The sequence below is a fragment of the Pan troglodytes genome, chromosome 2, assembly GCF_028858775.2.
Source record: "Pan troglodytes isolate AG18354 chromosome 2, NHGRI_mPanTro3-v2.0_pri, whole genome shotgun sequence".
Lineage (NCBI taxonomy): Eukaryota > Metazoa > Chordata > Mammalia > Primates > Hominidae > Pan > Pan troglodytes.
Window position 1 is genome coordinate 70,949,581 of NC_086015.1, and position 23,096 is coordinate 70,972,676.

The window sequence follows — 23,096 nt, forward strand, 5'->3', positions numbered from 1 at the left end:
ATGGTCACATGACTTGTTATGGCCAATGAAATGGGACTGGAAGTGATGCGTGTTTTTCCAGGTGGAAACATTAAGAGCCAATGCACAATTTACCACGTTTCCTTTTTTTCTGGCATGGTGACCAAGCACATTTGCCAAGATGGCTGCTCTCTCAGTCTGGCCTCTGAGTTACTGCAAAGAGTAGAGTCCCCTGCTGATCTGACTTGGATATAAGCATGAGTGAAAAACAAAATTTTGTTGATATAAGCTGCTGAATGTGTGGGGTTGTTTGTTACAAGTAACAGTATGTGTTAGTTACAACTAACAGTATGATAGGCTAAGATATGTTTTCAGTGTCACAGACATTTGAATTCAGAGCGCCTATGAGTGGTTTGGTTCCTTTTCTTCCATACTTTAGAAAGGTTAGGAATCACCAGTGATGATGAGCCTATGCCACCACATTGAGCTGAGAAGACAGCTGCATCTTGGGTTCCTGCTCCAGCTTAACTGTGATTAATCTGTAAACTGGTTAATTTACCATGAAGAACAACAAATTAATTGCTATATAATAAGCTGAAAAATTAAATGGAATTTTCATTTTACTATTCAAGTACTACCACAAGTAGTAATAACTAATATTTACTGAGTACTTTCTCTGTACCAGTGGCTGAGCTAAACACTCTGCATATATTTGCATAGATTATCTCCTTTACTCCTCATAATAGTTCTGTAAGGTTAATGCTCTTTTAGCCCAATTTTAAAGCTGGGAAACCTGAGGCATGAAGAAATTATTAGCTTCCTCTGCGTCATAGCTAGAAAGTGTTTCAGTGAGATTTGAACTTGGGTAGTCTGATTCCAGAGTGTGTGCCTCTTCACAGTTACGGGAATCTACCTCCTAAAGAGTGATTCTCACTCTGATACCCCAGAAAACCAGGTACGTATGTATTGTGCAGACATACACACAAGTTAGAGCTATGTGTTCTCTAACAAAGAGGTCTTGAGAAACATTGGAGAAAGCAGCCATATATTTGAATTGGCACAAGATCAGTTAAAGGCTGGTTCTTCTCCATGGATTATGGTAAACTGAGTCGCTCAAATCTACTGTAGTGAAGTGAATATAATTCTTTCTTAGGGATTAAACTGGGTATGCAAGAGAACAACATGTAAAACATCTGTTCTTAAGATGCTTCTTTGGCCTTGTGCCACAACTAATCTACTTAGTGTTATAATTTTGTTTCCAGATATATATATAGCATTCAGCCACAATTATGACTAAGGCTTAAAGTCTCTATTATATTAACCTGCCATCTTTAAGTCTTACAGCCAGTAAGGTGGCTTATCTCCAAATATGACTCACACGCAACCATAATTCCTGGTATTCAGGACCTTTTGCAATTCCCTCCCATGTTGAATCTCACTCTTCTCACAAGATGACCCAGGGAGCCCCTCCTGCAACAAAAATATATACTTCACAGATAGATTTGGGGTGATTGTTTACCTGGCAATTTTCTGTTTAAAGTATTATTTATTTGAGTTCTTTTAAATGTTAAGATTCTCTCCATTTTTATTAGTATTAAACATTTGATGGAGAGACCGGGAGGAGAGAGCAGAGAGAAGTAAAACTGAGGCCATGAAACTTAGAGTTCAACTATTGGAAAGCTCAGTAAACTCTTCATGCAGTAATTCATCCATTGTAATAGTACAATGAATGAATGACTCTTCATGCAGTAATACAGTACTACTATGATGGATGAATTACTGCATAAGAGTTTACTGTTTATCCATTGTACTACTTTCCTTTCGCTGCTGTAACAAATTATCACAATCTTAGTGGTTTAATACAACACAAATTATCCTACAGTATTGGATGTTAGAAGTCCAAAACCACGATGGCGGCAGGACTGCCTTCCTCACGCAAGATCTAGGGCAGAATCCATTCCCTTGCCTTTTCTAGCATTTAGAGGCTGCCTACATTCCTTGTCTCATGACCTCTTATTTCATCTTCAAAGCATGTCACTGAGACTCTGCTTCTGTGATCACATCTCTTCTTATAAGGACCATGTGATCACAATGAGCCCACTTGGATAACCCCTACATCTTGAAATCCTTAATTTAATCACATCTTCAAAGTCTCATTTGCCATGTGAGATAACATAGTCACAGGTTCTGGGGATTAGAGTGTGACCTTCTTTGGGCAGCCATTATTCTGTTCACTACATCCATTCCCATTCAATATATTCATTTATGCAATTAATTATGTAAGCATTTATTGATACATAACATATCAAACAGTGAGCTAGTTGATAGAAATGTAAAGAATATAAAGAATTTACTACATGCGTTCAAAGCAGCATGCATAGACCTTAATTAAATACATGGTACCAAGTGAAAAAGTTAGAAACAAATTGAGATCCATAGCATGATACCATTATATAAACCATAAGAGCACATAATCAACACATATTCAATACATTAATACATATTTTACAAGAACAGAAACACAGGATCCACATCAAACCCATTATAATGGTTGTATTTGAAGTTGGAAGAGGATGGAAGTAAAGAATGGGGATTGAAGGCAATAGTACATATGTAGCAAAAGAGATGGGGCATATGAACCAAAGATAATATTGTGTTGTGAACCAAGAAGTATAACTCTATGCTGTGAAATGGATATTTAAAAGGAAAACAAACAAACTACCTTTAAATAATAAACAAAGTACACTTATGTAAACTTTAATAGTGCTGTTAACAAAGTGGGAGAACATACAGCACAGAGGACCACAGAGCAGGTAGAAGGAGGATGTTGTAGAACACTTGTTCTCAACTGCGATGATTTTCCCCCAGAAGACATTAGACAATGTCTGGGGCCATTTTAATTTTCGTAACTGAGAGGTGGGTGCTACTGGCACCTAGTGGGTAGAGGACAGAGATGCTGCTAAGTATCTGACGATGCACAGGGCAGCCCCTACAACAAAGAATTGTCTAGCTGAAAATGCCAATAGTGCTGAGATAAAGAAAAACCATGTGTAGAACAACCAGAAAAAAATCCCTGAAATTATTGTGACATGTCAATAGATTTGATTTATAAATATTTGATTATTTGGGGGATTAAAATATAATCAACTACTCATCCTCTATGTTCTCTCTGCTGGGTTTAAGGAATTCCTTTCCAAACACCTGATGCCTATTCTTCATGAATTTCAGTTCCTGTGTCTACACACTGATGATTACTGATCCCTGATTCTCCTTACACTTAAGAGTTTTTAGTGATTCCATGGACTTAAAAAAAATAAAATCATAATTGGGGTTAGAAAGAATCAACAATCATTGTTTAATTCCATTAGTTCTATTTGGGTTATAAGCCAATCTTCAAACAGAGAAGAGTGCTGATGTCTCACATTTTGACAGTGGCTTTGGCTCATGCAATCATTCTAAGTTTGAATATTACTGAATAAATTAAGGGTAAAGTAGAGTAATTCTATTCAGGATCTCCAATCTGGTACAAGAATTCAGTCTTTCAGTAGAACAGTGAAGCAGTGTCAACTTAATAAATACGGATGGCTAATCACACACATATATATTTTAGCCACTTCTTTTCATTATTTAGTGAACAGACAAAACATGCTAAATCACTATACCTCTAAAATTATAAATTTGGTTTGACAAAGTCAAATTAGTTTAATGGTATGACATATATCCCTCTAGTCTTTCCTTTTTTTTTTTTTTTCCAATTTCTTGGGGCGTGAAACCACCTCAAACCTATACCAATAATTCTGTCCATTCATGACAGATATTGATTGACCTTGTGTTTGACAAAGAACCAGACATGTTCAATAGGGAGAAAATCCTACACTTCAATTTCAATACTCCATTTTATTCCCAGACCTTTACATGCTGTTATCAAAAGACAGTTGGCTTTGGAGCCAAAGACCCCTAAAAGACTACGGGCAGGTTATTGAAATTCTCAAGGCTTTGGTCACTTCATTGTAACTTTGTTCTTAGAAAATTTAATTAAAAGGTGAAATTAAGTGCAATAAAGTAGGTAACACAACCATTAATTCCTTTTCCTTGTTCTATTCCTAAATTAAGCCCTATCAATATTAAAGTGAATGCTTTACCTTCTGGGTCAAGCCAAGATAAAGCAATTAGGCAAGAAAGTATTCCATCACTTTTGCAAATAGTTCTGTGGTGTATCCTCTTTGGATGCTCAGCTTAAATCCCACACCAGCTGAACAGAATTCCTTATCTCTTTCGAAATCCTTAATATTAGTTGTTGGAAATACTTATTTTATGCTAACTAGGGGTTGCCCTTAGTTCTCATTTTCTAGTTGATTTTCATGGGAATAAGTTTTATTTTCACAGATAAACTATAAGATCCTTGAGATTAGGAATCTCATATCTCTACATCCATTTAATCTTTATCTATCTATCTATCTATCTGTCTGTCTGTCTATCTATCTATCTAGTTTTGTATAGGAAACATTGATTCAGACAGTGCCTTCTTAGAATGCAGGTTGTGGGAGGAGGCAATCAATATTTCTGAGGAACTGAATATTACTGCCACTAGCTTCAAAGTCTCTTTTTCATGTATATGCTAAATTCCAAATACTTAAAAATTAATGCACATTAATATCCTCCAGTATGATCAAATTCAGTGATTCATGAAATGCAATCTTCTAGTTATTACCATGTTGAATCCTCATATAACCTCAAAGGGAATAAAAAACTAAAAATACAACAAAGCCCAGTGCTGCCCAATCAGTAAACCTAATGTTAGTATCTATTTAGAGTTTTGTATTTAAAGAAACTAAATCATGGGCAATATATAAAGTTATAGAAATTTTAAAAAACTTTGTGTATCTGATGTCATATTAAATTTATATTGAATAATCACTTTTGTTGTTTCATTTATCTAGCCAATGCAGAAGTTTTAAGCAAAAAAAAAAGTCACATTGAAAATATCAAGAAGGTTGTAGCTGTAGGCTGAGAAGTATAAATATATAAGGATGTCAGTTGCTAAAAGGTATGAGTTTCAAGTATTCTGTCTTTACTTTCATTTTATATAGCTCTGGTCAATTTCACAGCCCCAACCAGTACTGAACAGGGAAATTGGAAAACTGCAGAATTGATTTGCAGAAGTGAAGTTCTATTTTCTTTTACACCTTCTTCATCAGAGTTGCTATCATTCTTGTGTTGTGTGGTATTATTGAGAGTAGCCTGGGTATAGCTGATAATTGCTAAAGTCATTCTCTTGAAATGAAAGCAGAAAAAAACAAGGAGCCTTCAATTTCTCATTTTCCAAATTTGATGCTTTCATAATCCTTCATTTTTGCTAGAATTTAAACGTAAAAACTTTTCTTCTCTCAAGCAACCATGATTATAGCAATTCTCTTTGCTTGTGATTCCTAGGTAAAAAAATATTAAAATAATAAAGCTCTAAGTGTCTAATTTGAACTAAATATAAGACCTTCAAATATTCTGGTTCAGTTTTTCAGTTTCCATCCTTAATTGATTTTACTTTAAACTTTAAATATAGGAGTAAATTGCAATATAGTACTTAATACCTTAAGATGAAAACTGGTTTACTTTTGCTGCTCTTTCCAGATGTGCAGTAGATTCAGGAGGTTTTTACTAAAATTCAAATTAGAGGTGTTTGAAAACAAAGCTGTAACCTTTGGCTATTTAGTATCAATCCTGAAAAGGAATCTCCTCAGTATTCTTACAGATCATTGAGAAAGAATAGTTGTGGTACAACTGACTCAATTTCGAGATCCTCCTACTTATTCTGTGATTTAAAAAAATGCATTTTAGTGATGATTAAATCTTTACTATGTAATGCCAGCTGCCCAGTAGAATGGAGTCCATTTACAGTGTCATATAAATGGCAACTTTTTACCTATAATTTTTTTCTATTTATTTTTAGATTGGCTTTTGTTCTTTGTATTCTGCTGCATCTCCAATTTATAAATCTTTGTGGGTCAAAGAATCAGAACACTGTCTTCTCACTAATCAAACAATATTGTCAAGTCTGTTTGTTACTAAGTTGAGAATTGAATTTTTAAAAAATTGGCCAAGTTTCTTAAGGCTTAAATAGATAGATGGCTACAAAACAACGACAAAGCACAAACAAAACTCCTCTATTTTAACAGATTTGAAAAGGTTGCCAGATAAAATACAGAACACCCAATTAAATTTAAATTTCAGATAAACAACAAATGATATTTTAGTTTAAATATTTCTCAAATAATGCATGCCCTGTATTTTTATTTGCAATATCGTCAGATGTTCTCAAACCCTAAGGATTAACGCCATTTTTTTCCTCAATACTAACCATATTGTCATAAAGTGCTACCATTTTAATAAATTAGAAAGCAACATCATAAAAACCAAAAAAATAAAGTTATGAGTAACAAAAATTAAGTCAATTTCATCTATCCAGAAACGTGCATACAGGACATTCACAAAGAAGAAATTATAAGTGCATATGTATATGCAGAAACCCCAGTCATGAGGAAACACCACTTCCTGTTAACTTGCATGGGATTATAGTATTTTAAGTTCTAAATTTCTCAGCAGACCTAGAGGACAGAACTGAATTGTTTTTCATAATTATTTCTCTTTCTCAATCACAATTTAAATTCCAAGATCCTTTCTTTATCAAGAAGTTCAACGGTTTGATCTTTTCAGTGCTAGAAAAGTTATGCACACGGGCTAACTATATGTCTACTAGAAATTCTTCCCATTCGCTGATACTTCCTTACATTTTAACATCTAGAAATAGCATTCCCAATGTTAGCTCATTTGCACCTTACATTTATTTTTAAAATATGAAACATCTATAATGTGCCAGGCACGCCGTTAGATGTTAGAAACACAAGATGAGTAAATAAAAATTCGTCAACAGTAAAATTTTGATTTTCTTTCCAAAAGGTTGCAGCCTATGAAATCCATGGAGTACGGATTACTATTACTTCACGTTACAGATGAAGGATCTAAGCGCTCAGGGGTTGAAAGGTCTTATGTCAGTTCTCACATATAGTGACTAAAGAACCAGGGCTTCAGTAATCATCCCTGGCTCCGGGCTCAGGGCATTCCGGTATTTTTTCAAAGGAAATTCCGGAATACTTAGTATTGTATCCCCTCCATTTCCCAAGAGCAAAAAGTAAAGCATCTTGGATCCCCCTGTAATGTTCACGTGAGGAACAGGTGTTCTCTGGGTGTGCTAGAAAAGCAAGGCACCAGTGGGAGTTGAAGATCCTAAGCAGCCACTGTAACCAGACCAAGTTAATCTGTGGAAACCAGAGCACCCGGCCAAGGCGATGCTATTTCAATTGGGTGTCATAGGTGACTCATCAGAGACGCCTTGCTTTTGGGCCTTGTGATATTTTTCTTCAGGGTGGAACGTCAGATTTCCTTTGCATTTTTGGACAACAGCCCTCCTGTCCATTTCCACATTTTTCTGGTTTTACAGCTCTCACGCAGAGCTTGATTTCATACCGGAAGCTAGTCACTGGCAGGAAGTTTACGGAAGAAGAAAAAGGTAAAAAAATGTGCCGGGGGCCAGGAGAGAGGCCTAAAATGGGGAAATTCGCACTTGAAGAGCTTTCCCTACCCCAGCCCCTCAGAATGACAGTTCTCCTCCGCCAGAAGACTACCTCTCCCGGCAAGCACTGCGCGCTCGACGGCCACAGGCTGGCCAGCTCCCTGCTCTCCACCTCCATCTGAATCAGCCAATAGGAATTCCCGGCTTGGGCCTCCGCCCGACCCGGACCACGCGGGAGCCGGGGCAATCAAACTACATTTCCCGACACGCATGTGCTCGCTTCGTGACCAATCAGCGCCAGGAATTCGGAGGCTAGGGGCGGAGCCAGATGCACAGGACACCCCATTGGCCAGGGGAAGCTTAGAAGAGCCGGAACCCGGGAGCTAGAGAAGCGAAATGACATTTCCTTTTTAAATAGCTGGAGCCGGGGCCCCATCGAGAAATGGCCGCGTCGGCAGGTGGGTCGTGTGGTGGCCAGGGCGGCGTGGAGGGAGGTGAGGGGGAAGGTGGGCCGGGGCCGGCCACAGGCAGTGGGATGAGGACGTAGCGGTGCGGAGCTAGAGGGAAGGATGAAGCGGTAGAGGGGCATGAGAAGAGGGAGGATGAATGGTGCGGAGGGCGGTGGGCGGTCCGGCGGGACCGGGATGGGGAGGCTGGGTACCCGCCGGCGCTGCGCCCCAGGAGGCAGCGGGAGGCGGCTTGAGGGGGCACCGGCGGCCGCCGTTGTTCGAGCTTCCCTCGTGAGGCTCTGCCCTCGGCTCTCGGCGGAGTCCGCGCAGACGCCTCTCCTGGGCTGCGAGCGCGTTTCCTCCGCGAGCACGGGTGCCGGGCTCGCCGGGCTCCGCAGGAGCAGGCTGGCCTTTGAACTTGTTCCGCCGATCGCGCTCCGCCCTCTGTCTCCCAGATCCTAAACTCGCGGTCCCACGAGGTCGTGCGTATATCCACAGACATTTGTATATATCTTGTAGGGGGAAAAAGCCTAGCAAGCAGACACACAAACAGAAAAATCCCGCGATGCCGTAACTGGCTCGGCACTTCTTGTAGTTGTACGATTTTTCTCCTCCTAGATTTAAGTAAGTCTTCCCCAACACCGAATGGGATTCCATCTTCAGACCCAGCCAGCGATGCCATGGACCCCTTCCATGCTTGCAGTATTCTTAAGCAACTCAAAACAATGTACGATGAAGGACAGTTGACAGACATTGTAGTGGAAGTGGATCACGGGAAAACATTTTCCTGTCATAGAAACGTTCTTGCTGCAATCAGCCCTTACTTCAGGTATGATGATGGTAGGAACTTCTGTTGGTATCTGCACCAAGCTCCCTTTCCCCCTCAGTATTGTCCACTTGATGTTTATATTGAGATGCGATAATGAAATGAAACCAGTGACTTTGTTTCTTGAGACTAGAAAACAGGTCCTCTCTTACTAAGACCTTCTTTTGACTTGAGGGATTCTTCTAGATTTCGGGTGATTGGTTTTTAAGTTAGTGGGCCTGTGTGTGTGTGTTTGAGGTAAATGACCAGAAAATCTAGACTTGTGCTGGTCAGTATGGAAGCCAGTAGCCATGTGTGGCTGTTTAAACTTAAATTATAAGTTAAATAAAATAAAACATTTAGTTCCCCAGATACACTAAATACTTTTTGAGTGCTTGGTGGTCACCTGCAGCTAGTGGCTGCCATATTGGGCAGCACAGAGATACAGCATTTTCATCATTGACAATTTTATTGGACAGTGCTGATCTAGAATTTCTTTCAGAAAGTTATCCATAATGCATGTTTCTTTAGTGTATGGGACTCTTTTATAAAATAGTTTAAAACACGTAGCATGTTCCTTCAAAAACAAATTACCACTCAATAGATTGTTTAAATGCTATGGGGGTCAAAGCAAGAATGAATATAGTTTCTTTGTGCCTAAGGCCCCAAATTAATAATATCCAAGATTTCTAGAAGTATGTTAAACGAAGTTTTTATTTTTACTTATATTGTCTACTATAAAACTTCTAAAAGTAAAATTTAAAAACTTGGGTCTGAAAAATAACTTCCTACTTTAAGATGAGTGGAAAAGGCAGTTTTCTGCATGGGCTTAACTTCTTTTGTGTCAAATGCTCACTTTAAGCCTTTCAGTATTCACAAGTGGTGCATAAATAATAGTAAAGTTATCAACCACACTCTGAATGTGATTTTTCCTTTTGAAGGTGCTTACCTTTATAGGGCACATAACCATATAATGTTCCAACAGTAGTTTCTGGTTCCTCTTTCTCAGAATACTGGGTTAAATATAGTCACTTCAGTCTGATGCTTGTGATGTAACCGTTTAGACTTGCCTAGGGTAGGTCATTGGACTACTAAGTATTAATCATCGCAAGACAGTGAGCTGGAAAGAAAAAAAAACTCACATATGCAGAAGGTATGAAGTTTGGCCTGGTAATGGAAACTTCTAGTGAGATTCACTTACCCAGATTATCTATTAGATATGGTTAGGTCATTTGTATGTTTAAATATATGTCACAGTTACTACTTATCAAGCTCTAGGCTAAGCTTACTTTACATGTATTGCCTTATATAATCTTTATAATCCTATCTCTGCATAGTTGTTGTTCCATTTTACTTATGAAGAAGCTGAGGCTCAGTGAGATTGAGTTTTAATAACCTGCCTAAATCATCTATCCAACAAGTAAATGGCAGAGGCTACATTTGATTCCAGAGCCAGGCTTCTTAGTAGCCATATGACTCTTAAGGAACAAGAGTGGGTACAGTTTCCTTTAAAACATTTTTATTGTATATTGCATTTGAATAGTAAAAACAAAAACAAAACAAAACAAAACAGAAACTGCAAAGTAAAAATGTCTATATCTTACTGAAATTTAATAATCTGGATTATATCATTTAAATGTCATACTTATGTATGCTTACTAAGTATACTTATTAAGTATAATACTTAGTAAGCATACATAATAAATATGATATATGTATACATATTAAGTATACTTACTAAGTATAATACTTAATAAGTATACTTATTAGTAACTTTACGTAAGTATGACATTTTCACCTTGCAGTTTCATTTTTTATTTTTGAAGACCTAGAAAAAAATTTTACTTTAAAAGAAGTATGCTATGATAGATTCCTAATTTTCTTGATTCCTTAAAATCTTAAATTCTTTAATTTTGTTAAGTCAGTTTTTAAAAGGAGTAAAAAATACTTGAGAAATTTTCTGGGGATACGATATGTGCATTGAAATAAAGATATTTGGCTAGAAACCTCAAGGATTAGAATTTGATCTCTTGCTAGAGGTTTTTGTACTGAAGTTTCTTGGTACCAGCGCTGCTTCCTGTGTGGGATGTAGAAAATCATACTTAATGTTTCTACATCTTGCATCACTAGTGGAAGAATTAGAATGGCTGGAAATCTGGAATGGCTGTTTCATGATACCAGTAACTCATCAGAATTGAAATTTGTATGATTATTAGAAATTTTTTGCTGCTCTGGATTTTGTGTGAGGAAGTGCCCTGGCTTCATTTATGTTGAGTTTACATGAAGAACTTACTAGAACAGAGGAAAACTCATGAAGTGTGAGACCACTCCTGTGTGTAAGATGAGCCTATTCAAGTCAGCAGTAGTTCCCATGATAAAGGGATATGTGGTAATGTCTTCCTTTGGGAGTTAATCTCTCCCTAATGCAGGGCTTTATTTTTCTTTTTAATTGGTAGCTGTATCGGTGAGTCTTTCAGCACCTGAATTGAAAACCAGCACATACGTAGGAACATCTAGTTTTTAGTCATCAAAAAAGCCAGTGTGATACTAAATTAAAATGTACATTGTAGAAGTAAAAACAGGACTCGAAGATGATTAACCTGGGCAGCAAGTTGAGTCCTTGTACCTCCAGTGTTTCTCATACTGCATTTTAAAATTAATTCCATGAATTTGAGAGATATTTTTAAGTGACTGGAAATCTTTGCAATTCATTTTTCATAACATCACAAAAATTAAATAGGATGAGTCTGGATCATCTAGAATGAAACTTTAAAGGAGCGAAAAGAAAGGCAAGTGATGTTTGCAAGTGACTAATACTTAAAGAGCCAGGCTGCTTAATGTTTCGGTCAAGAAAATCCCATAAATGCAACAATATTTTAATAATAGAAAAAACCAACTTGGTCTCGAAGGTAAAAGTTTGGGGTTTTAAAAACCATTATCTTCAAAGAATCAGTTAACTATTAAACTCTGTTTAAAAGAGGCATTATGTATTGACTCTACCATAATCTTTTTTTATGTCTAGATTTAGGTAGGTAAAATATGGTATCTTTGAGAAAATGAAGTATTTCCTTTTAAGCAAATGTTCTCAAAATTTCCAAGGGTAAGTGAAGTGATTATTATATTACTTATAATGGTTAAGGCAGCATTCAAAAGATGACAGTTTTAAAAAGGAGTAGGTGGAGAATATGTACTTTTAAAGAACTTCTTGCTTTTCTAAGATGAACATTTTAAAGATATATTTTGGATACAAGTTGCCTTGTAATTTTCACCAGGACATGAAAAGTTTTTATTAGGTTGTTTCTTTGTATGCTAATGTATCATGTTGATACCTTTATAGGTATTCCTTTTTTTTTTTTTTTTTTGAGATGGAGTCTCACTCTGTCTTCCAGGCTGGCACTCAGCTCACTGCAACCTCCGCCTTCCAGGTTCAAGCGATTCTCCTGCCTCAGCCTCCTGAGTAGCTGGGATTACAGGGATGTGCCACCATGCCCAGCTAATTTTTTATTTTAGTAGAGATGGGGTTTCACCGTCTTGGCCAGGCAGATTTTGAACTCCTGACCTTATGTCATCCACCCACTTTGGCCTCCTAAAGTGCTGGAATTACAGGCGTGAGCCACCACACCGGGCCAGTATTCTTAAGCTTTCTGACTGGCATGGCCCAATTTAAGATCTGATGTCCCTAAGGCAACTTGACCAGAACTCTGGATAGGGGCTTCTAGGAAAATAAAGTGACCTGGAATATGTGTGTCACCTTTTGATTTGCATTTACTTAGGTGTACTCTCCTTTTTTCATAGTTGGCACACAGCGAGCTAGCCCTGAGAATATGGGTTTTGAGGTTAGCCAGACTACATCCTTCTGATACATTATCAATTTTTACTCCTATTCAGAATATCAGGGACTATTTTAGGAAATATTCTGTTTCAAAAGGTTATCTTTGTGGTAACTTTGTACTTTTAAAATCTTGCCACAATAATTTTGATTTATAGCACACGTGTAATATTAACCACTCTTTCCTTCTTAGATCCATGTTCACTAGCGGCCTTACAGAAAGTACTCAAAAAGAAGTTCGAATAGTTGGTGTTGAAGCTGAATCGATGGATTTAGTGTTGAACTATGCCTACACTTCCAGAGTTATTCTCACAGAGGCCAATGTTCAAGCCTTGTTCACTGCAGCTAGCATCTTCCAGATTCCTTCCATCCAAGACCAATGTGCTAAGTATATGATCAGTCATTTGGACCCACAGAATTCTATTGGGGTCTTTATCTTTGCTGATCATTATGGTCATCAGGAACTCGGAGATCGATCAAAAGAATACATTCGCAAAAAGTTTCTGTGTGTCACCAAAGAACAAGAGTTTCTCCAGTTGACAAAAGACCAACTGATAAGTATACTAGACAGTGACGATTTAAATGTAGACCGAGAAGAGCATGTTTATGAAAGCATTATAAGGTGGTTTGAGCATGAACAGAATGAAAGAGAAGTGCACCTTCCAGAAATTTTTGCTAAATGCATACGTTTTCCTCTGATGGAAGATACCTTTATAGAGAAAATTCCACCTCAGTTTGCACAGGCTATAGCCAAAAGCTGTGTAGAAAAGGGACCATCCAACACCAATGGCTGTACACAGAGGCTTGGAATGACTGCTTCTGAAATGATCATATGTTTTGATGCTGCCCACAAACACTCAGGAAAGAAGCAAACAGTGCCTTGTCTAGATATAGTCACAGGAAGGGTGTTTAAACTATGCAAACCACCAAATGACCTGAGAGAAGTTGGGATTCTTGTATCACCAGATAATGACATTTACATTGCAGGAGGGTACAGGCCAAGCAGCAGTGAGGTCTCCATCGACCATAAGGCAGAAAATGATTTCTGGATGTATGATCATACCACCAATAGATGGCTATCCAAACCATCCTTGCTTCGAGCCAGAATAGGCTGCAAACTTGTCTATTGCTGTGGTAAAATGTATGCAATCGGAGGTCGTGTTTATGAAGGTGATGGGAGAAACTCACTAAAATCTGTTGAGTGCTACGACAGTAGAGAGAATTGTTGGACGACTGTTTGCGCGATGCCAGTTGCAATGGAATTTCATAATGCTGTGGAGTACAAAGAGAAGATCTATGTTTTACAGGGTAGGTGCCTAAGTGATTTAGTTTTTCGTGGAAGGGTAACACATCAAGTGGTGGTTTACTTAATTATACTGAAACAGTTGTGTTCCCGTTAATTGAGGAATACCTCCAGCTTCCTTATCAAACTATTGGAACAGTCTGTTCTGTAAAGAGCTATAAAGAAAATAAACTCTTGAATTAAAAAAAGGCAGGTATTGTTAAATTACTAAAATAATCCTATACTTTTTAATGATTTTGTGTCTTGATATCATGTAGAATAACTATTTTTGAAAACATTCTTTAATAAATAATAGTTCGGCATTTTGGGATAACTATTTCAGAGTAGTTTGTAGGACTTGAAATAAATAGCAAGGTTGTTACATGGCTGTTTTTGCTCTTGAGTAAAATTGAGATGTAGCAACTGGTATTCTATGGAATTTACTGGATTAGTTTAAAAGAGAAAAGAACAAAGCATTAATTAAGTTATACTATTTAGTTACCAAAGAGTTTTATATAAGTCTTATTATTGCAAAAATTATGAAATTTAATTACAAAGAGTTTGGAAGTATAGTCTTCAAGTTTCACCTTCACTGCTGTTTATGTTGCCTTTCATAATACGTTTTCAATTTTTTTCACCAGAAAACTTTGAGATGTCCCTTTTTTTTGGTTTGCCATTTTAAGTGGGACTATCTGATATATGTAGTGTTTGTTTTGTTTTGTTTTCTGTTTGTTTTTTTAACTGTTAAGGACTACTACTTTGGCAAAAATACAGTAGAGGTAGAGTGACTGAGTCAGAGTAAGTAAGACATTTGATTCAAGGCTCTGATTTGTGATAACTATTTTCCTTTTATTTGGTTTCTTACACATTTTAGTTGCTTGAATGTTTAATGCAGTGTAGATAATAGCAACATCCTTATTCCTCGTATGTGTCTCTTAATTGATGTTTTTCTCACACTACTACTTAAGGAAAAGGAGCAGCTTCTATGAAGATATACAGTCATGTGCCATGTAATGTTTTGGTCAATGATGGATCACATACACAATGGTGGTCCTATAAGATTATGATAGCATATTTTTACTGTACTTCTTCCATGTTTAGGTATGTTTAGATACAAAAATGCTTCCCATTGTGTTACATTTGCCTAGAGTACTCAGTACAGTCACATGCTGTACAGTTTTGTAGCCTAGGTGTGTAGTAAGCTCCCATCTAGGTTTGTGTAAGTATGCTCTATGATGTTCTTCCCACAAGGACAACTATCACTTAATGATGCATTTCTCAGAATATGTCCCTGTCATTAATTGATGCATGACTGCCCTTATCCCATTGTTTTCTTTCTTTCTTCTTTCCCCTCCCCCTTCCCTTTCCCTTCTTTTCTTTCATTTCTTTCTTTCTCTTTTTTTTTTGAGGCAGGGTCTCACTCTGTCACCCAGGCTGGAGTGCAGTGGCATGATCTTGGCTGACTTCAACCTCCGCCTCCTGGGTTCACATGATTCTTCCACCTCAGTCTCAGGCACCTGCCACCATGCCTGGCTAATTTTTGTATTTTTGGTAGAGTCGGCGTTTCACTATGTTGACCAGGCTGGTCTTGAACTCCTGAACTGCAGTGATCCACCCACCTTGGCCTCCCACCATTGTTTTCTTTTAAAAATTGTGTTCCTTGCTCTAATCCTTTATTTAACTAAAAATTTCCTAGTAATATCTGAGCTCATTTGTTTAAGTTCAGTGTCAAGTTAATTCCTCAGAAGGAGTTGTACTCTCTGGTTCCTTATTTTAGTTAAATAGAAGCACAGGCCATGATTTGGGTTTGCTGTCTTGTGGAAAAATGGAATATAAGAATGGATGTATGATCCGTCCAGTATACTTGGATAGGTTATGTCATCCAGGATGATGAAGCTGTCTGTGTATGTGTGTATTTTGGTCTTACTGCCTAACTGTTAGTTGGTAGAGGTAGAATTAGATTCCTATTTGGAATGTGAAGTTTGTATATTAATGCAAATACTAAAGCAAACTAGCAATGAATTAATAGAATTTCAGGGCTGGAATTATTAACATCATTTAATTTGAGGTTATATTTTATATAAGAGGACTCTGAAGCCCTAAGGGTTTCTTAATTGCATATTATTAGCTTTAACTTTTATTAAAGAGTACTTTAGATTTTAACATTCAACTTCTTTGGTGTGTCGTCTTTACTTTCTTATCTATAAGAAATTTATAGAGAAGTAGCACACATTACAAAGTTTAAATTTCCTACCTTATTTATGGAGAATCCTGTTACAAGTTAGGCAATAAGGGCAGATGATGTGCGAGCAAATCTGGGAGCTTTACAAGCTATTTTAAGTTAGTTGAAGGCAAAGCATCACTGTTATGAAGTAGGTAGTTGAATTTGTAGATAAGAGTAACCCTAGTTCAAAACAGTTTTCAAGGGGAAGCTCAATTTAGAATCTGGTATTTCTAATCTAAACAAAGCCTCCTTACATAAATAAACCTGACATGCATAGTCAGAAGCTTATGTTGTACTATCTGTGGCTATTGAACTATCATTTAATCTGTTCATAAAGTGTTCAGATTTTTATTACAAAGATTTTAAACAAATGCTACAATTAGCAAAACTATTGTAAATCTTCACTACTTTAATTCTTTCAGACATTTTCATATTGGCAGTCTGACTCAGCATACCTTTTTATTATCAAATCAAAATAGAAACTGACTCAAAGTCAACATCACAAACCATGTATGTGTTTTCTATCTTATTAAAGTCATGTTTTCTCCTGCTGAATATTTCTCTTTGCATTATAGCAACATTCAGGTAAGCACATCGGTGACCCATAAGCATAAATCTGCACAATTCCATCTGCTGTCTTCTAATTAAATAGCATACACATTTATCATGGCATATTTATGATGATGTTACATGTATGCATTTTGGTCTTACTGGCTGAACGTTACTAATAATGCTTTTTTAGAGCTAGAGTAAAATGAATTTTCTATAAACACACAAATTGGATAGAGCAAATAGAATCAAGTTTGTGTTTTTTTTTTTTTTTTTGAGATGGAGTCTCACATTGTTACCCAGGCTGGAGTGCAGTGGCGTGATCTTGGCTCACTGCATCCTTCACCTCCTGGGTTCAAGTGATTCTCCTGCCTTAGCCTCCTGAGTAGCTGGAATTACAGGTGCCTGCCACCACACCTGGCTAATTTTTGTATTTTTAATGGAGATGGGGTTTCACCATGTTGGCCAGGCTGGTCTCAAACTCCTGACCTCAAGTAATCCACCCGTCTCAGCCTCCCAAAGTGCTGGGATTACAGGCGTGAGCCACTGTGCCTGGCCAGAATCAAGCTCTTAACAATTCTGCCATCAAGCCCAAGTAACTCCTTGTACCTTCCCAATACAAACCTCCCAGTTCAGGTTGATTATAATATTATCTGTTATATTGTGTCAGGGAATGACAAAGTTTTAAGGTGTTTTGTAACCCATATGAATGTATCTCTGGAGATTATAAAAGAAATGTTTTAGAAAGTGAAATATATAGCAAATTATGCCCTTTAATCTTTAGAGGTTGTAGTTACAACATATAACCAAAAACCAAACATAAAAATTTACATATTCTTGTTTTCTTTTTTTTTTTTTTTTAGGAGAATTTTTCCTCTTCTATGAGCCTCAAAAAGACTACTGGGGTTTCTTAACCCCCATGACTGTGCCTAGAATCCAGGGCTTAGCAGCTGTATACAAGGACTCTATCTACTACATAGCTGGAACCTGTGGAAATCATCAACGTATGTTTACTGTAGAAGCCTATGATATTGAGCTAAATAAATGGACTCGTAAGAAAGACTTTCCATGTGATCAGTCCATAAATCCATACCTTAAACTGGTACTTTTCCAGAACAAACTCCATTTATTTGTTCGAGCTACTCAAGTGACTGTTGAAGAACACGTCTTCAGAACCAGCAGAAAAAATTCCCTTTACCAATATGATGACATTGCTGACCAGTGGATGAAAGTGTATGAGACCCCAGATCGGCTCTGGGACCTTGGCCGGCATTTTGAATGTGCTGTTGCTAAACTGTATCCTCAGTGTCTTCAGAAAGTACTCTAAATGAGTAGCAGGCCTTAGTGCATCACTGGCATCTCATTCTTAGGAAACTTGTCTTTGATACAAAAGAGTGCTGACAGTATTTCAGAAAGCTGAGAGAGTTTTATACATGGAAAATGGGTATGCTTAAAGATTGCAGGGTAGGGAGGGATTTTCCTTCATCCTTGTGACATTTCATTTCAGTAAGGAAAAGATAACAAAGTGCAATTATCAGCATTTTTTTTTCCTGGCATAAAATTAATCATTTCATTTTATAATTTTGTGATAAATAGTAACTGAGGTACCAGATGAATCAGGACAACTATGCACTCTTATAAGAGCATTTAGGGTATTATTGGGTAAAGACATCTAAACTCGTTTGATGTGACTTTTAATTTTAAATACGGGTAACAATCTGAGGCAATATCACTAGGACTTTAGCTGTGACCTCTCTAACACAGAGAAGCACTAACTTAGATCCTCATTCTTAATATTTATATGTATCTATTTTTGTGTACTGTTTTCAAGTGTACTGAGATTTAAATGTGTTCTATTATTAGAGTAGATCGAAGAAAAAATTAGTCTCAGAAAGAGCTTTTAGTCTGATTGTTTCCATTTCCCATGTAATTTTAAGTTAAGCTAAAGTTTTAAAGTGGCAGTTTTCTGTCGATGACTTTTTCAAGTGCTAACACTGTCTCCTTTGTGAAAATCTGGAAAAGTGCTCATATTCACAGGTGGCTGGTGCTAGTCTAACTTAATTCATGTGTATAACTAGATGGATTTAAATGGTCTGAGCCTATGCCTATCTTTCAAATTGGTGTGGATTTCATGGCCATAGTACTTTACCTGTTGAACTCTTGTGATTTCACAAGATTCTCTACTTATGTGATAGGAGGGTATGGCCAGTTATTCATCTAACTGGACTCAATCTTAGAATAGTAGGAACATTATACCCAGTTTGCACTAACATGGGCCATTTGTAGCCCAACCTTCTCTTCCATCTACCTGTGCATTCATTATTGGTACAAGGAAAGGTAACTTATTTCTCTTCTGCACAGAGCATAATGTGAAGTTTTATACCTACTTTTAAAATTCTGCTTTCCAGAAACAAAATTCCTGCAGTGGTCTAATTTAATGTCTTTAAGTTTCATATTACAATTAAAACCTCATTTTTTTTTCCCATTTTTGCACTTAACAGTGATGAATACTTTTACATTGGAATCCTCCTTCTAGCTGAAGGTGATTGAAAAGGAAAAGAGTGAGTGAACAGAACCATAGCTTTCTAGGTACTAAAGCATTTTTTGCATTTAACTGATGAAATTTCTAACAATCAGTTAGGAATATTAACATGAAGGATAAACCAACTTATTTGTATACCTAAGGCAGGCATTTGGATCAGTAACATGTTTTACTAAGCCTAGAGTAATTCATAAAGGGTATAAGCATAGGACAGATTTTGCCCTCAATCACAATATTTGTATTCACTTGAAAGCAAACTGGCATGGTTCGTATTTTAAAAATCTTGCACAAATTGTAATGTGATACTGTGAAACAAATTGAAAACATTGCCTCTTTGCATCACATACCTCGTTTTTCAGAAACTTTCCAAACTGCTTTACATAGACCTCTACAAGTAGGGAATGTTTTCTGAAGCAGAAGTTAAAAAGGACAGCATTTCTAGAATTAACATTTTAAAATCTAGTCTTAGCTAGATATGTGGTTTCTTCTTATTGGTGTTGATAGTATGTCTGTAATCTCTGTATAAACTTTGTCAACATTTTTACCTCCCCAGTTTTATCTTCTGTTTTGTTTTTGTTTTTATCATCATGATGTTTTGGAGTTATTACTGTGTATTTTAGAAATCATTCTTTACAGTTTTGCATTGCTGAGGAGAGAGAAGAAACAATTTTTTTGCAAGAGATGTTCATGTAATTTATTTTTGAAAGCTTTGTTGAATAAGATTTCCTGCCGCTTTTTGACAATCTTGTGTATTTAGAAAAATGTATTACTTGAAAACATGACATAGAACATTGAGTTAGCAATTTACATGGGCTGTATGTTATATAAGAGAATGACATACTGTGGCTAATTCAACAGTAGATTTATTCTTTTAGCCTGCACAACAGTTGATCTTTTGGCTATGACAGTTTGTATGGAGGGTACGATCTAAGTTAAGTGTGTCAAAAGCAAGGCTTAGGATTTGTTATGGGAGTAGAATATATATTGAATTTTGTATGAAGAACTATTTGTTTAAATTATATAGCTGGGATATTTTGCCACTGTTAAAATGGATTCAGAAGAGGTCCTAGAAAAGTAAGATTAGTGACATGTGTGGGTTTATATTTAGATATTTAAGGTGCATTTTCATAGTGTGGTAAGACCTTAAGTAAAAGGCACAATGGGTACTAGAGAATTAAAACGTAGGTCTAACATAATGCCAGTTCCACTTTGACTTTGTTTTTGCATTTGAAGAATGTATGTAGCACTTTCCTATATATTTTTCACACATTGAAAACTGGACTGGGTATAACTATGTTATAGGAAAGTAGAAATTGTATTCTTTATTTTCCATCTTTGTTTTCTGTTCTACAAAGTTGATGCTTAAGCATCAAGCTGATTTTATTGGTCATGAGAACAAATGGATGTGATCATCAAGGAATCAGATTCCCTATGTAAAGCAGTTTAAAATGGAATTCAATGTTCAGTGCTCAGGTATGTAGTAAGTACTGTAGTCCTGTGGGGGCAAATGTGTAGATATTTTTAAACATTTTGCCATAATTGCACAATTTTTTGCATTTTTACCTGATGTCATTGTTTCTTATAATAAAACCTTTTCTGATTGAAAACTTCCAGTGTTGCAAAGTGATATCTGACTAGTGAGTGTTGCAGAATTAAAATCTGGTAAAAAATCATGAAAGACCTTATGTCATGATAGAATGGAATGAGATTTTAATCTATTGAATACCTGTCCTCTGGTAAAAAATGAACTACTTTATGTATATAATACTTTTTAAATTCTAAAGCAAGTTGGTTCACTTATATTGGTAAATTCTTTGTTCTGTTTGTTCTGGCCTAAAATCTTGTTATGTTTGACTCTTTTGTGTTGGTCCACTTTGCATTACCGTAAAGGAATACCTGAGATTGAGGCCTCAGGAGGCTTTAGCTCATGGCGGAGGGTGAAGCGGGAGCAGGAAAGAGAGGGAGCCAGAGAAAGTTGGGGGAGGTTCCTGTCTCTTTAACAATGGGATCTCACATGCGCTCATTACCATAGGGAGGGCACCAAGCCATTGATGAAGAATCCACCCCCATGATCCAAATACCTTCCACTAGGCCCCACTTCCAACACTGGGGATCACATTTCGACATGAGATTTGGAGGGGACAAATGCCCACACTATATAATCTCTTACGTGTTTCATGTTTAATTCATCAGAAAGTCCCGTTGCTTCTTCCTTCATAATACATCCAGACTCAGACCACATACCATTTGCACCACTGTCACCCTAGTCTAAGCCAGCCTATCTTATCTGACTTAATGCAGTTTCCACTGACTGGTCTTCCTTCTATCACCCTTGACCCCTCATAACCTATTCTTTTCTCCACACAGTACTGAGTGATCCTCTTAAAACACAAGTCAGATCATGTTTCTCTTCTGCTCAGATCCTTCCAATGGCTTCCCATCTCCCTTCATATGACAGCCACACTCCATACTTACATGATCCACGCCTCCCAAACTTGTTGCCATTTACTTGGCTTGCTCTATTTTAGCCACACTGACCTTGCTGTTGCTCAAACCTGCTGCGCACCTCCACAGCGACTTTGCCCTTGCTGTCTCTTTTGCTGGATAGATCTTGACAACTCACTCACTTTCTTTTTTATTAAAACATCACCTTACTGGAGCGGCCTTCTCTGATCACATTTTGTAAAATAAGATCATCCAACCCCACCCCCATCATACCTCCTGCTTTATTTTTCTGCTTTATTTTCCATGTGTGTCTTCCCCCATTGAAATGTACACTCCACAAGGGCAACGAGGAATTTATTTTAATTCACTGTTGCACTTTAGATTGATGCCTAGCACATAGTAGGCACTCAATGAATGTTTATGGGAAGAAATGAATTTTCAGTTAAGTCTTGGAGCCTAAAGGATTACCAATTTTATTGGTCTTTTCAAAAAAAAAAAAAACCAGGTTTAGTTCTAATGAATTTTCTCTATTGTTTTGTGTTTTCGGTTTCATTGATTTCTGTTCTAATTTTTATAGTTTTTTTTCTTCTGGTTGCTTTAAGTATTAATAACTCATCTTTCCCTTTCTTTTCTTTATTTTGAGACAGGGCCTTACTCTGCCCAGGCTGGAGTGCAGTGACGCAATCTTGGCTCACTGCAGTCGCCTCCACGGCTCAAGAGATCCTCCCACCTCAGCCTCCTGAGTAGCTGGGACTACAGGCGCACGCCACTGTGACCAGCTAATTTTCGTTTTTTTTTTTTTTGTAGATATGGGGTTTCACCATGTTGCCCAAGCTGATCTCAAACTCCTGGGCTCAAGTGTTCTGCCTGCCTCAGTCTTCCAAAGTGCTGGGATTATAGGCATGAGCCACTGTGACTGGCCTTCTTTTCCTAATATATGTATTTAATGCTATAAATTTCCCTTTAAGTATTTCTTTTGTAGAATCCCACAAATTTTATGTAGTATTTTCATTTTCTTAGTACAAAATATTTTTATCATGTCTTCTTGGGGAATATACCCTTTCATAATTATATAATGCTTCTCTTTATCCTTGATAATCTTTTTTCTGAAGTCTTCTCTGTTTGAAATTAATATACCCACTCAAGTTTTCTTTTAATTAGTGTTTGCTTCATTTATCTTTCTCCATCCCTTCTCTTTTAACCTATCCTAATCTTTATACTTAAAAGGGCTTTCTTGTAGACAACTTACAGTTGGGACTTATTTTAATATCCATTGTGAGAATGCTGGTATGTTTAGACCAGCATTGCATTTAAAGTGAGTACTGATATAGTTGGGTTAATATTTAACATATTGGTTATTGTTTTCTATTTGTTGCCCTTCTTCTTTGTTTCTTTTTTTCACCTATTTTCCTGCTTTCTCTGGTTTTGACTGAGCATTTTATATAG

The 23,096-nt window shown here is 36.9% G+C and overlaps 1 protein-coding gene across 2 annotated transcripts; it reads left to right on the forward strand.

Moving 5' to 3' along the window:
- The first annotated feature begins 7,740 nt into the window (after nucleotides 1–7,740).
- On the forward strand, nucleotides 7,741–20,812 carry KBTBD8 (kelch repeat and BTB domain containing 8). 2 transcript variants are annotated; one of them, XM_003309877.5, is made up of 4 exons: nucleotides 7,745–7,983; nucleotides 8,593–8,803; nucleotides 12,802–13,916; nucleotides 17,527–20,812. In XM_003309877.5, the coding sequence occupies exons 1-4, from the start codon at nucleotides 7,968–7,970 to the stop codon at nucleotides 17,988–17,990; spliced, it is 1,806 nt and encodes a 601-aa protein (XP_003309925.2). In that variant the 5' UTR covers nucleotides 7,745–7,967; the 3' UTR covers nucleotides 17,991–20,812. The 2 variants fall into 2 exon arrangements, with proteins under 2 accessions (XP_016796957.1, XP_003309925.2); XM_016941468.3 differs by lacking the exon at nucleotides 8,593–8,803 and having other exon boundaries at nucleotides 7,741–7,983.
- The last annotated feature ends 2,284 nt before the right edge of the window (nucleotides 20,813–23,096 follow it).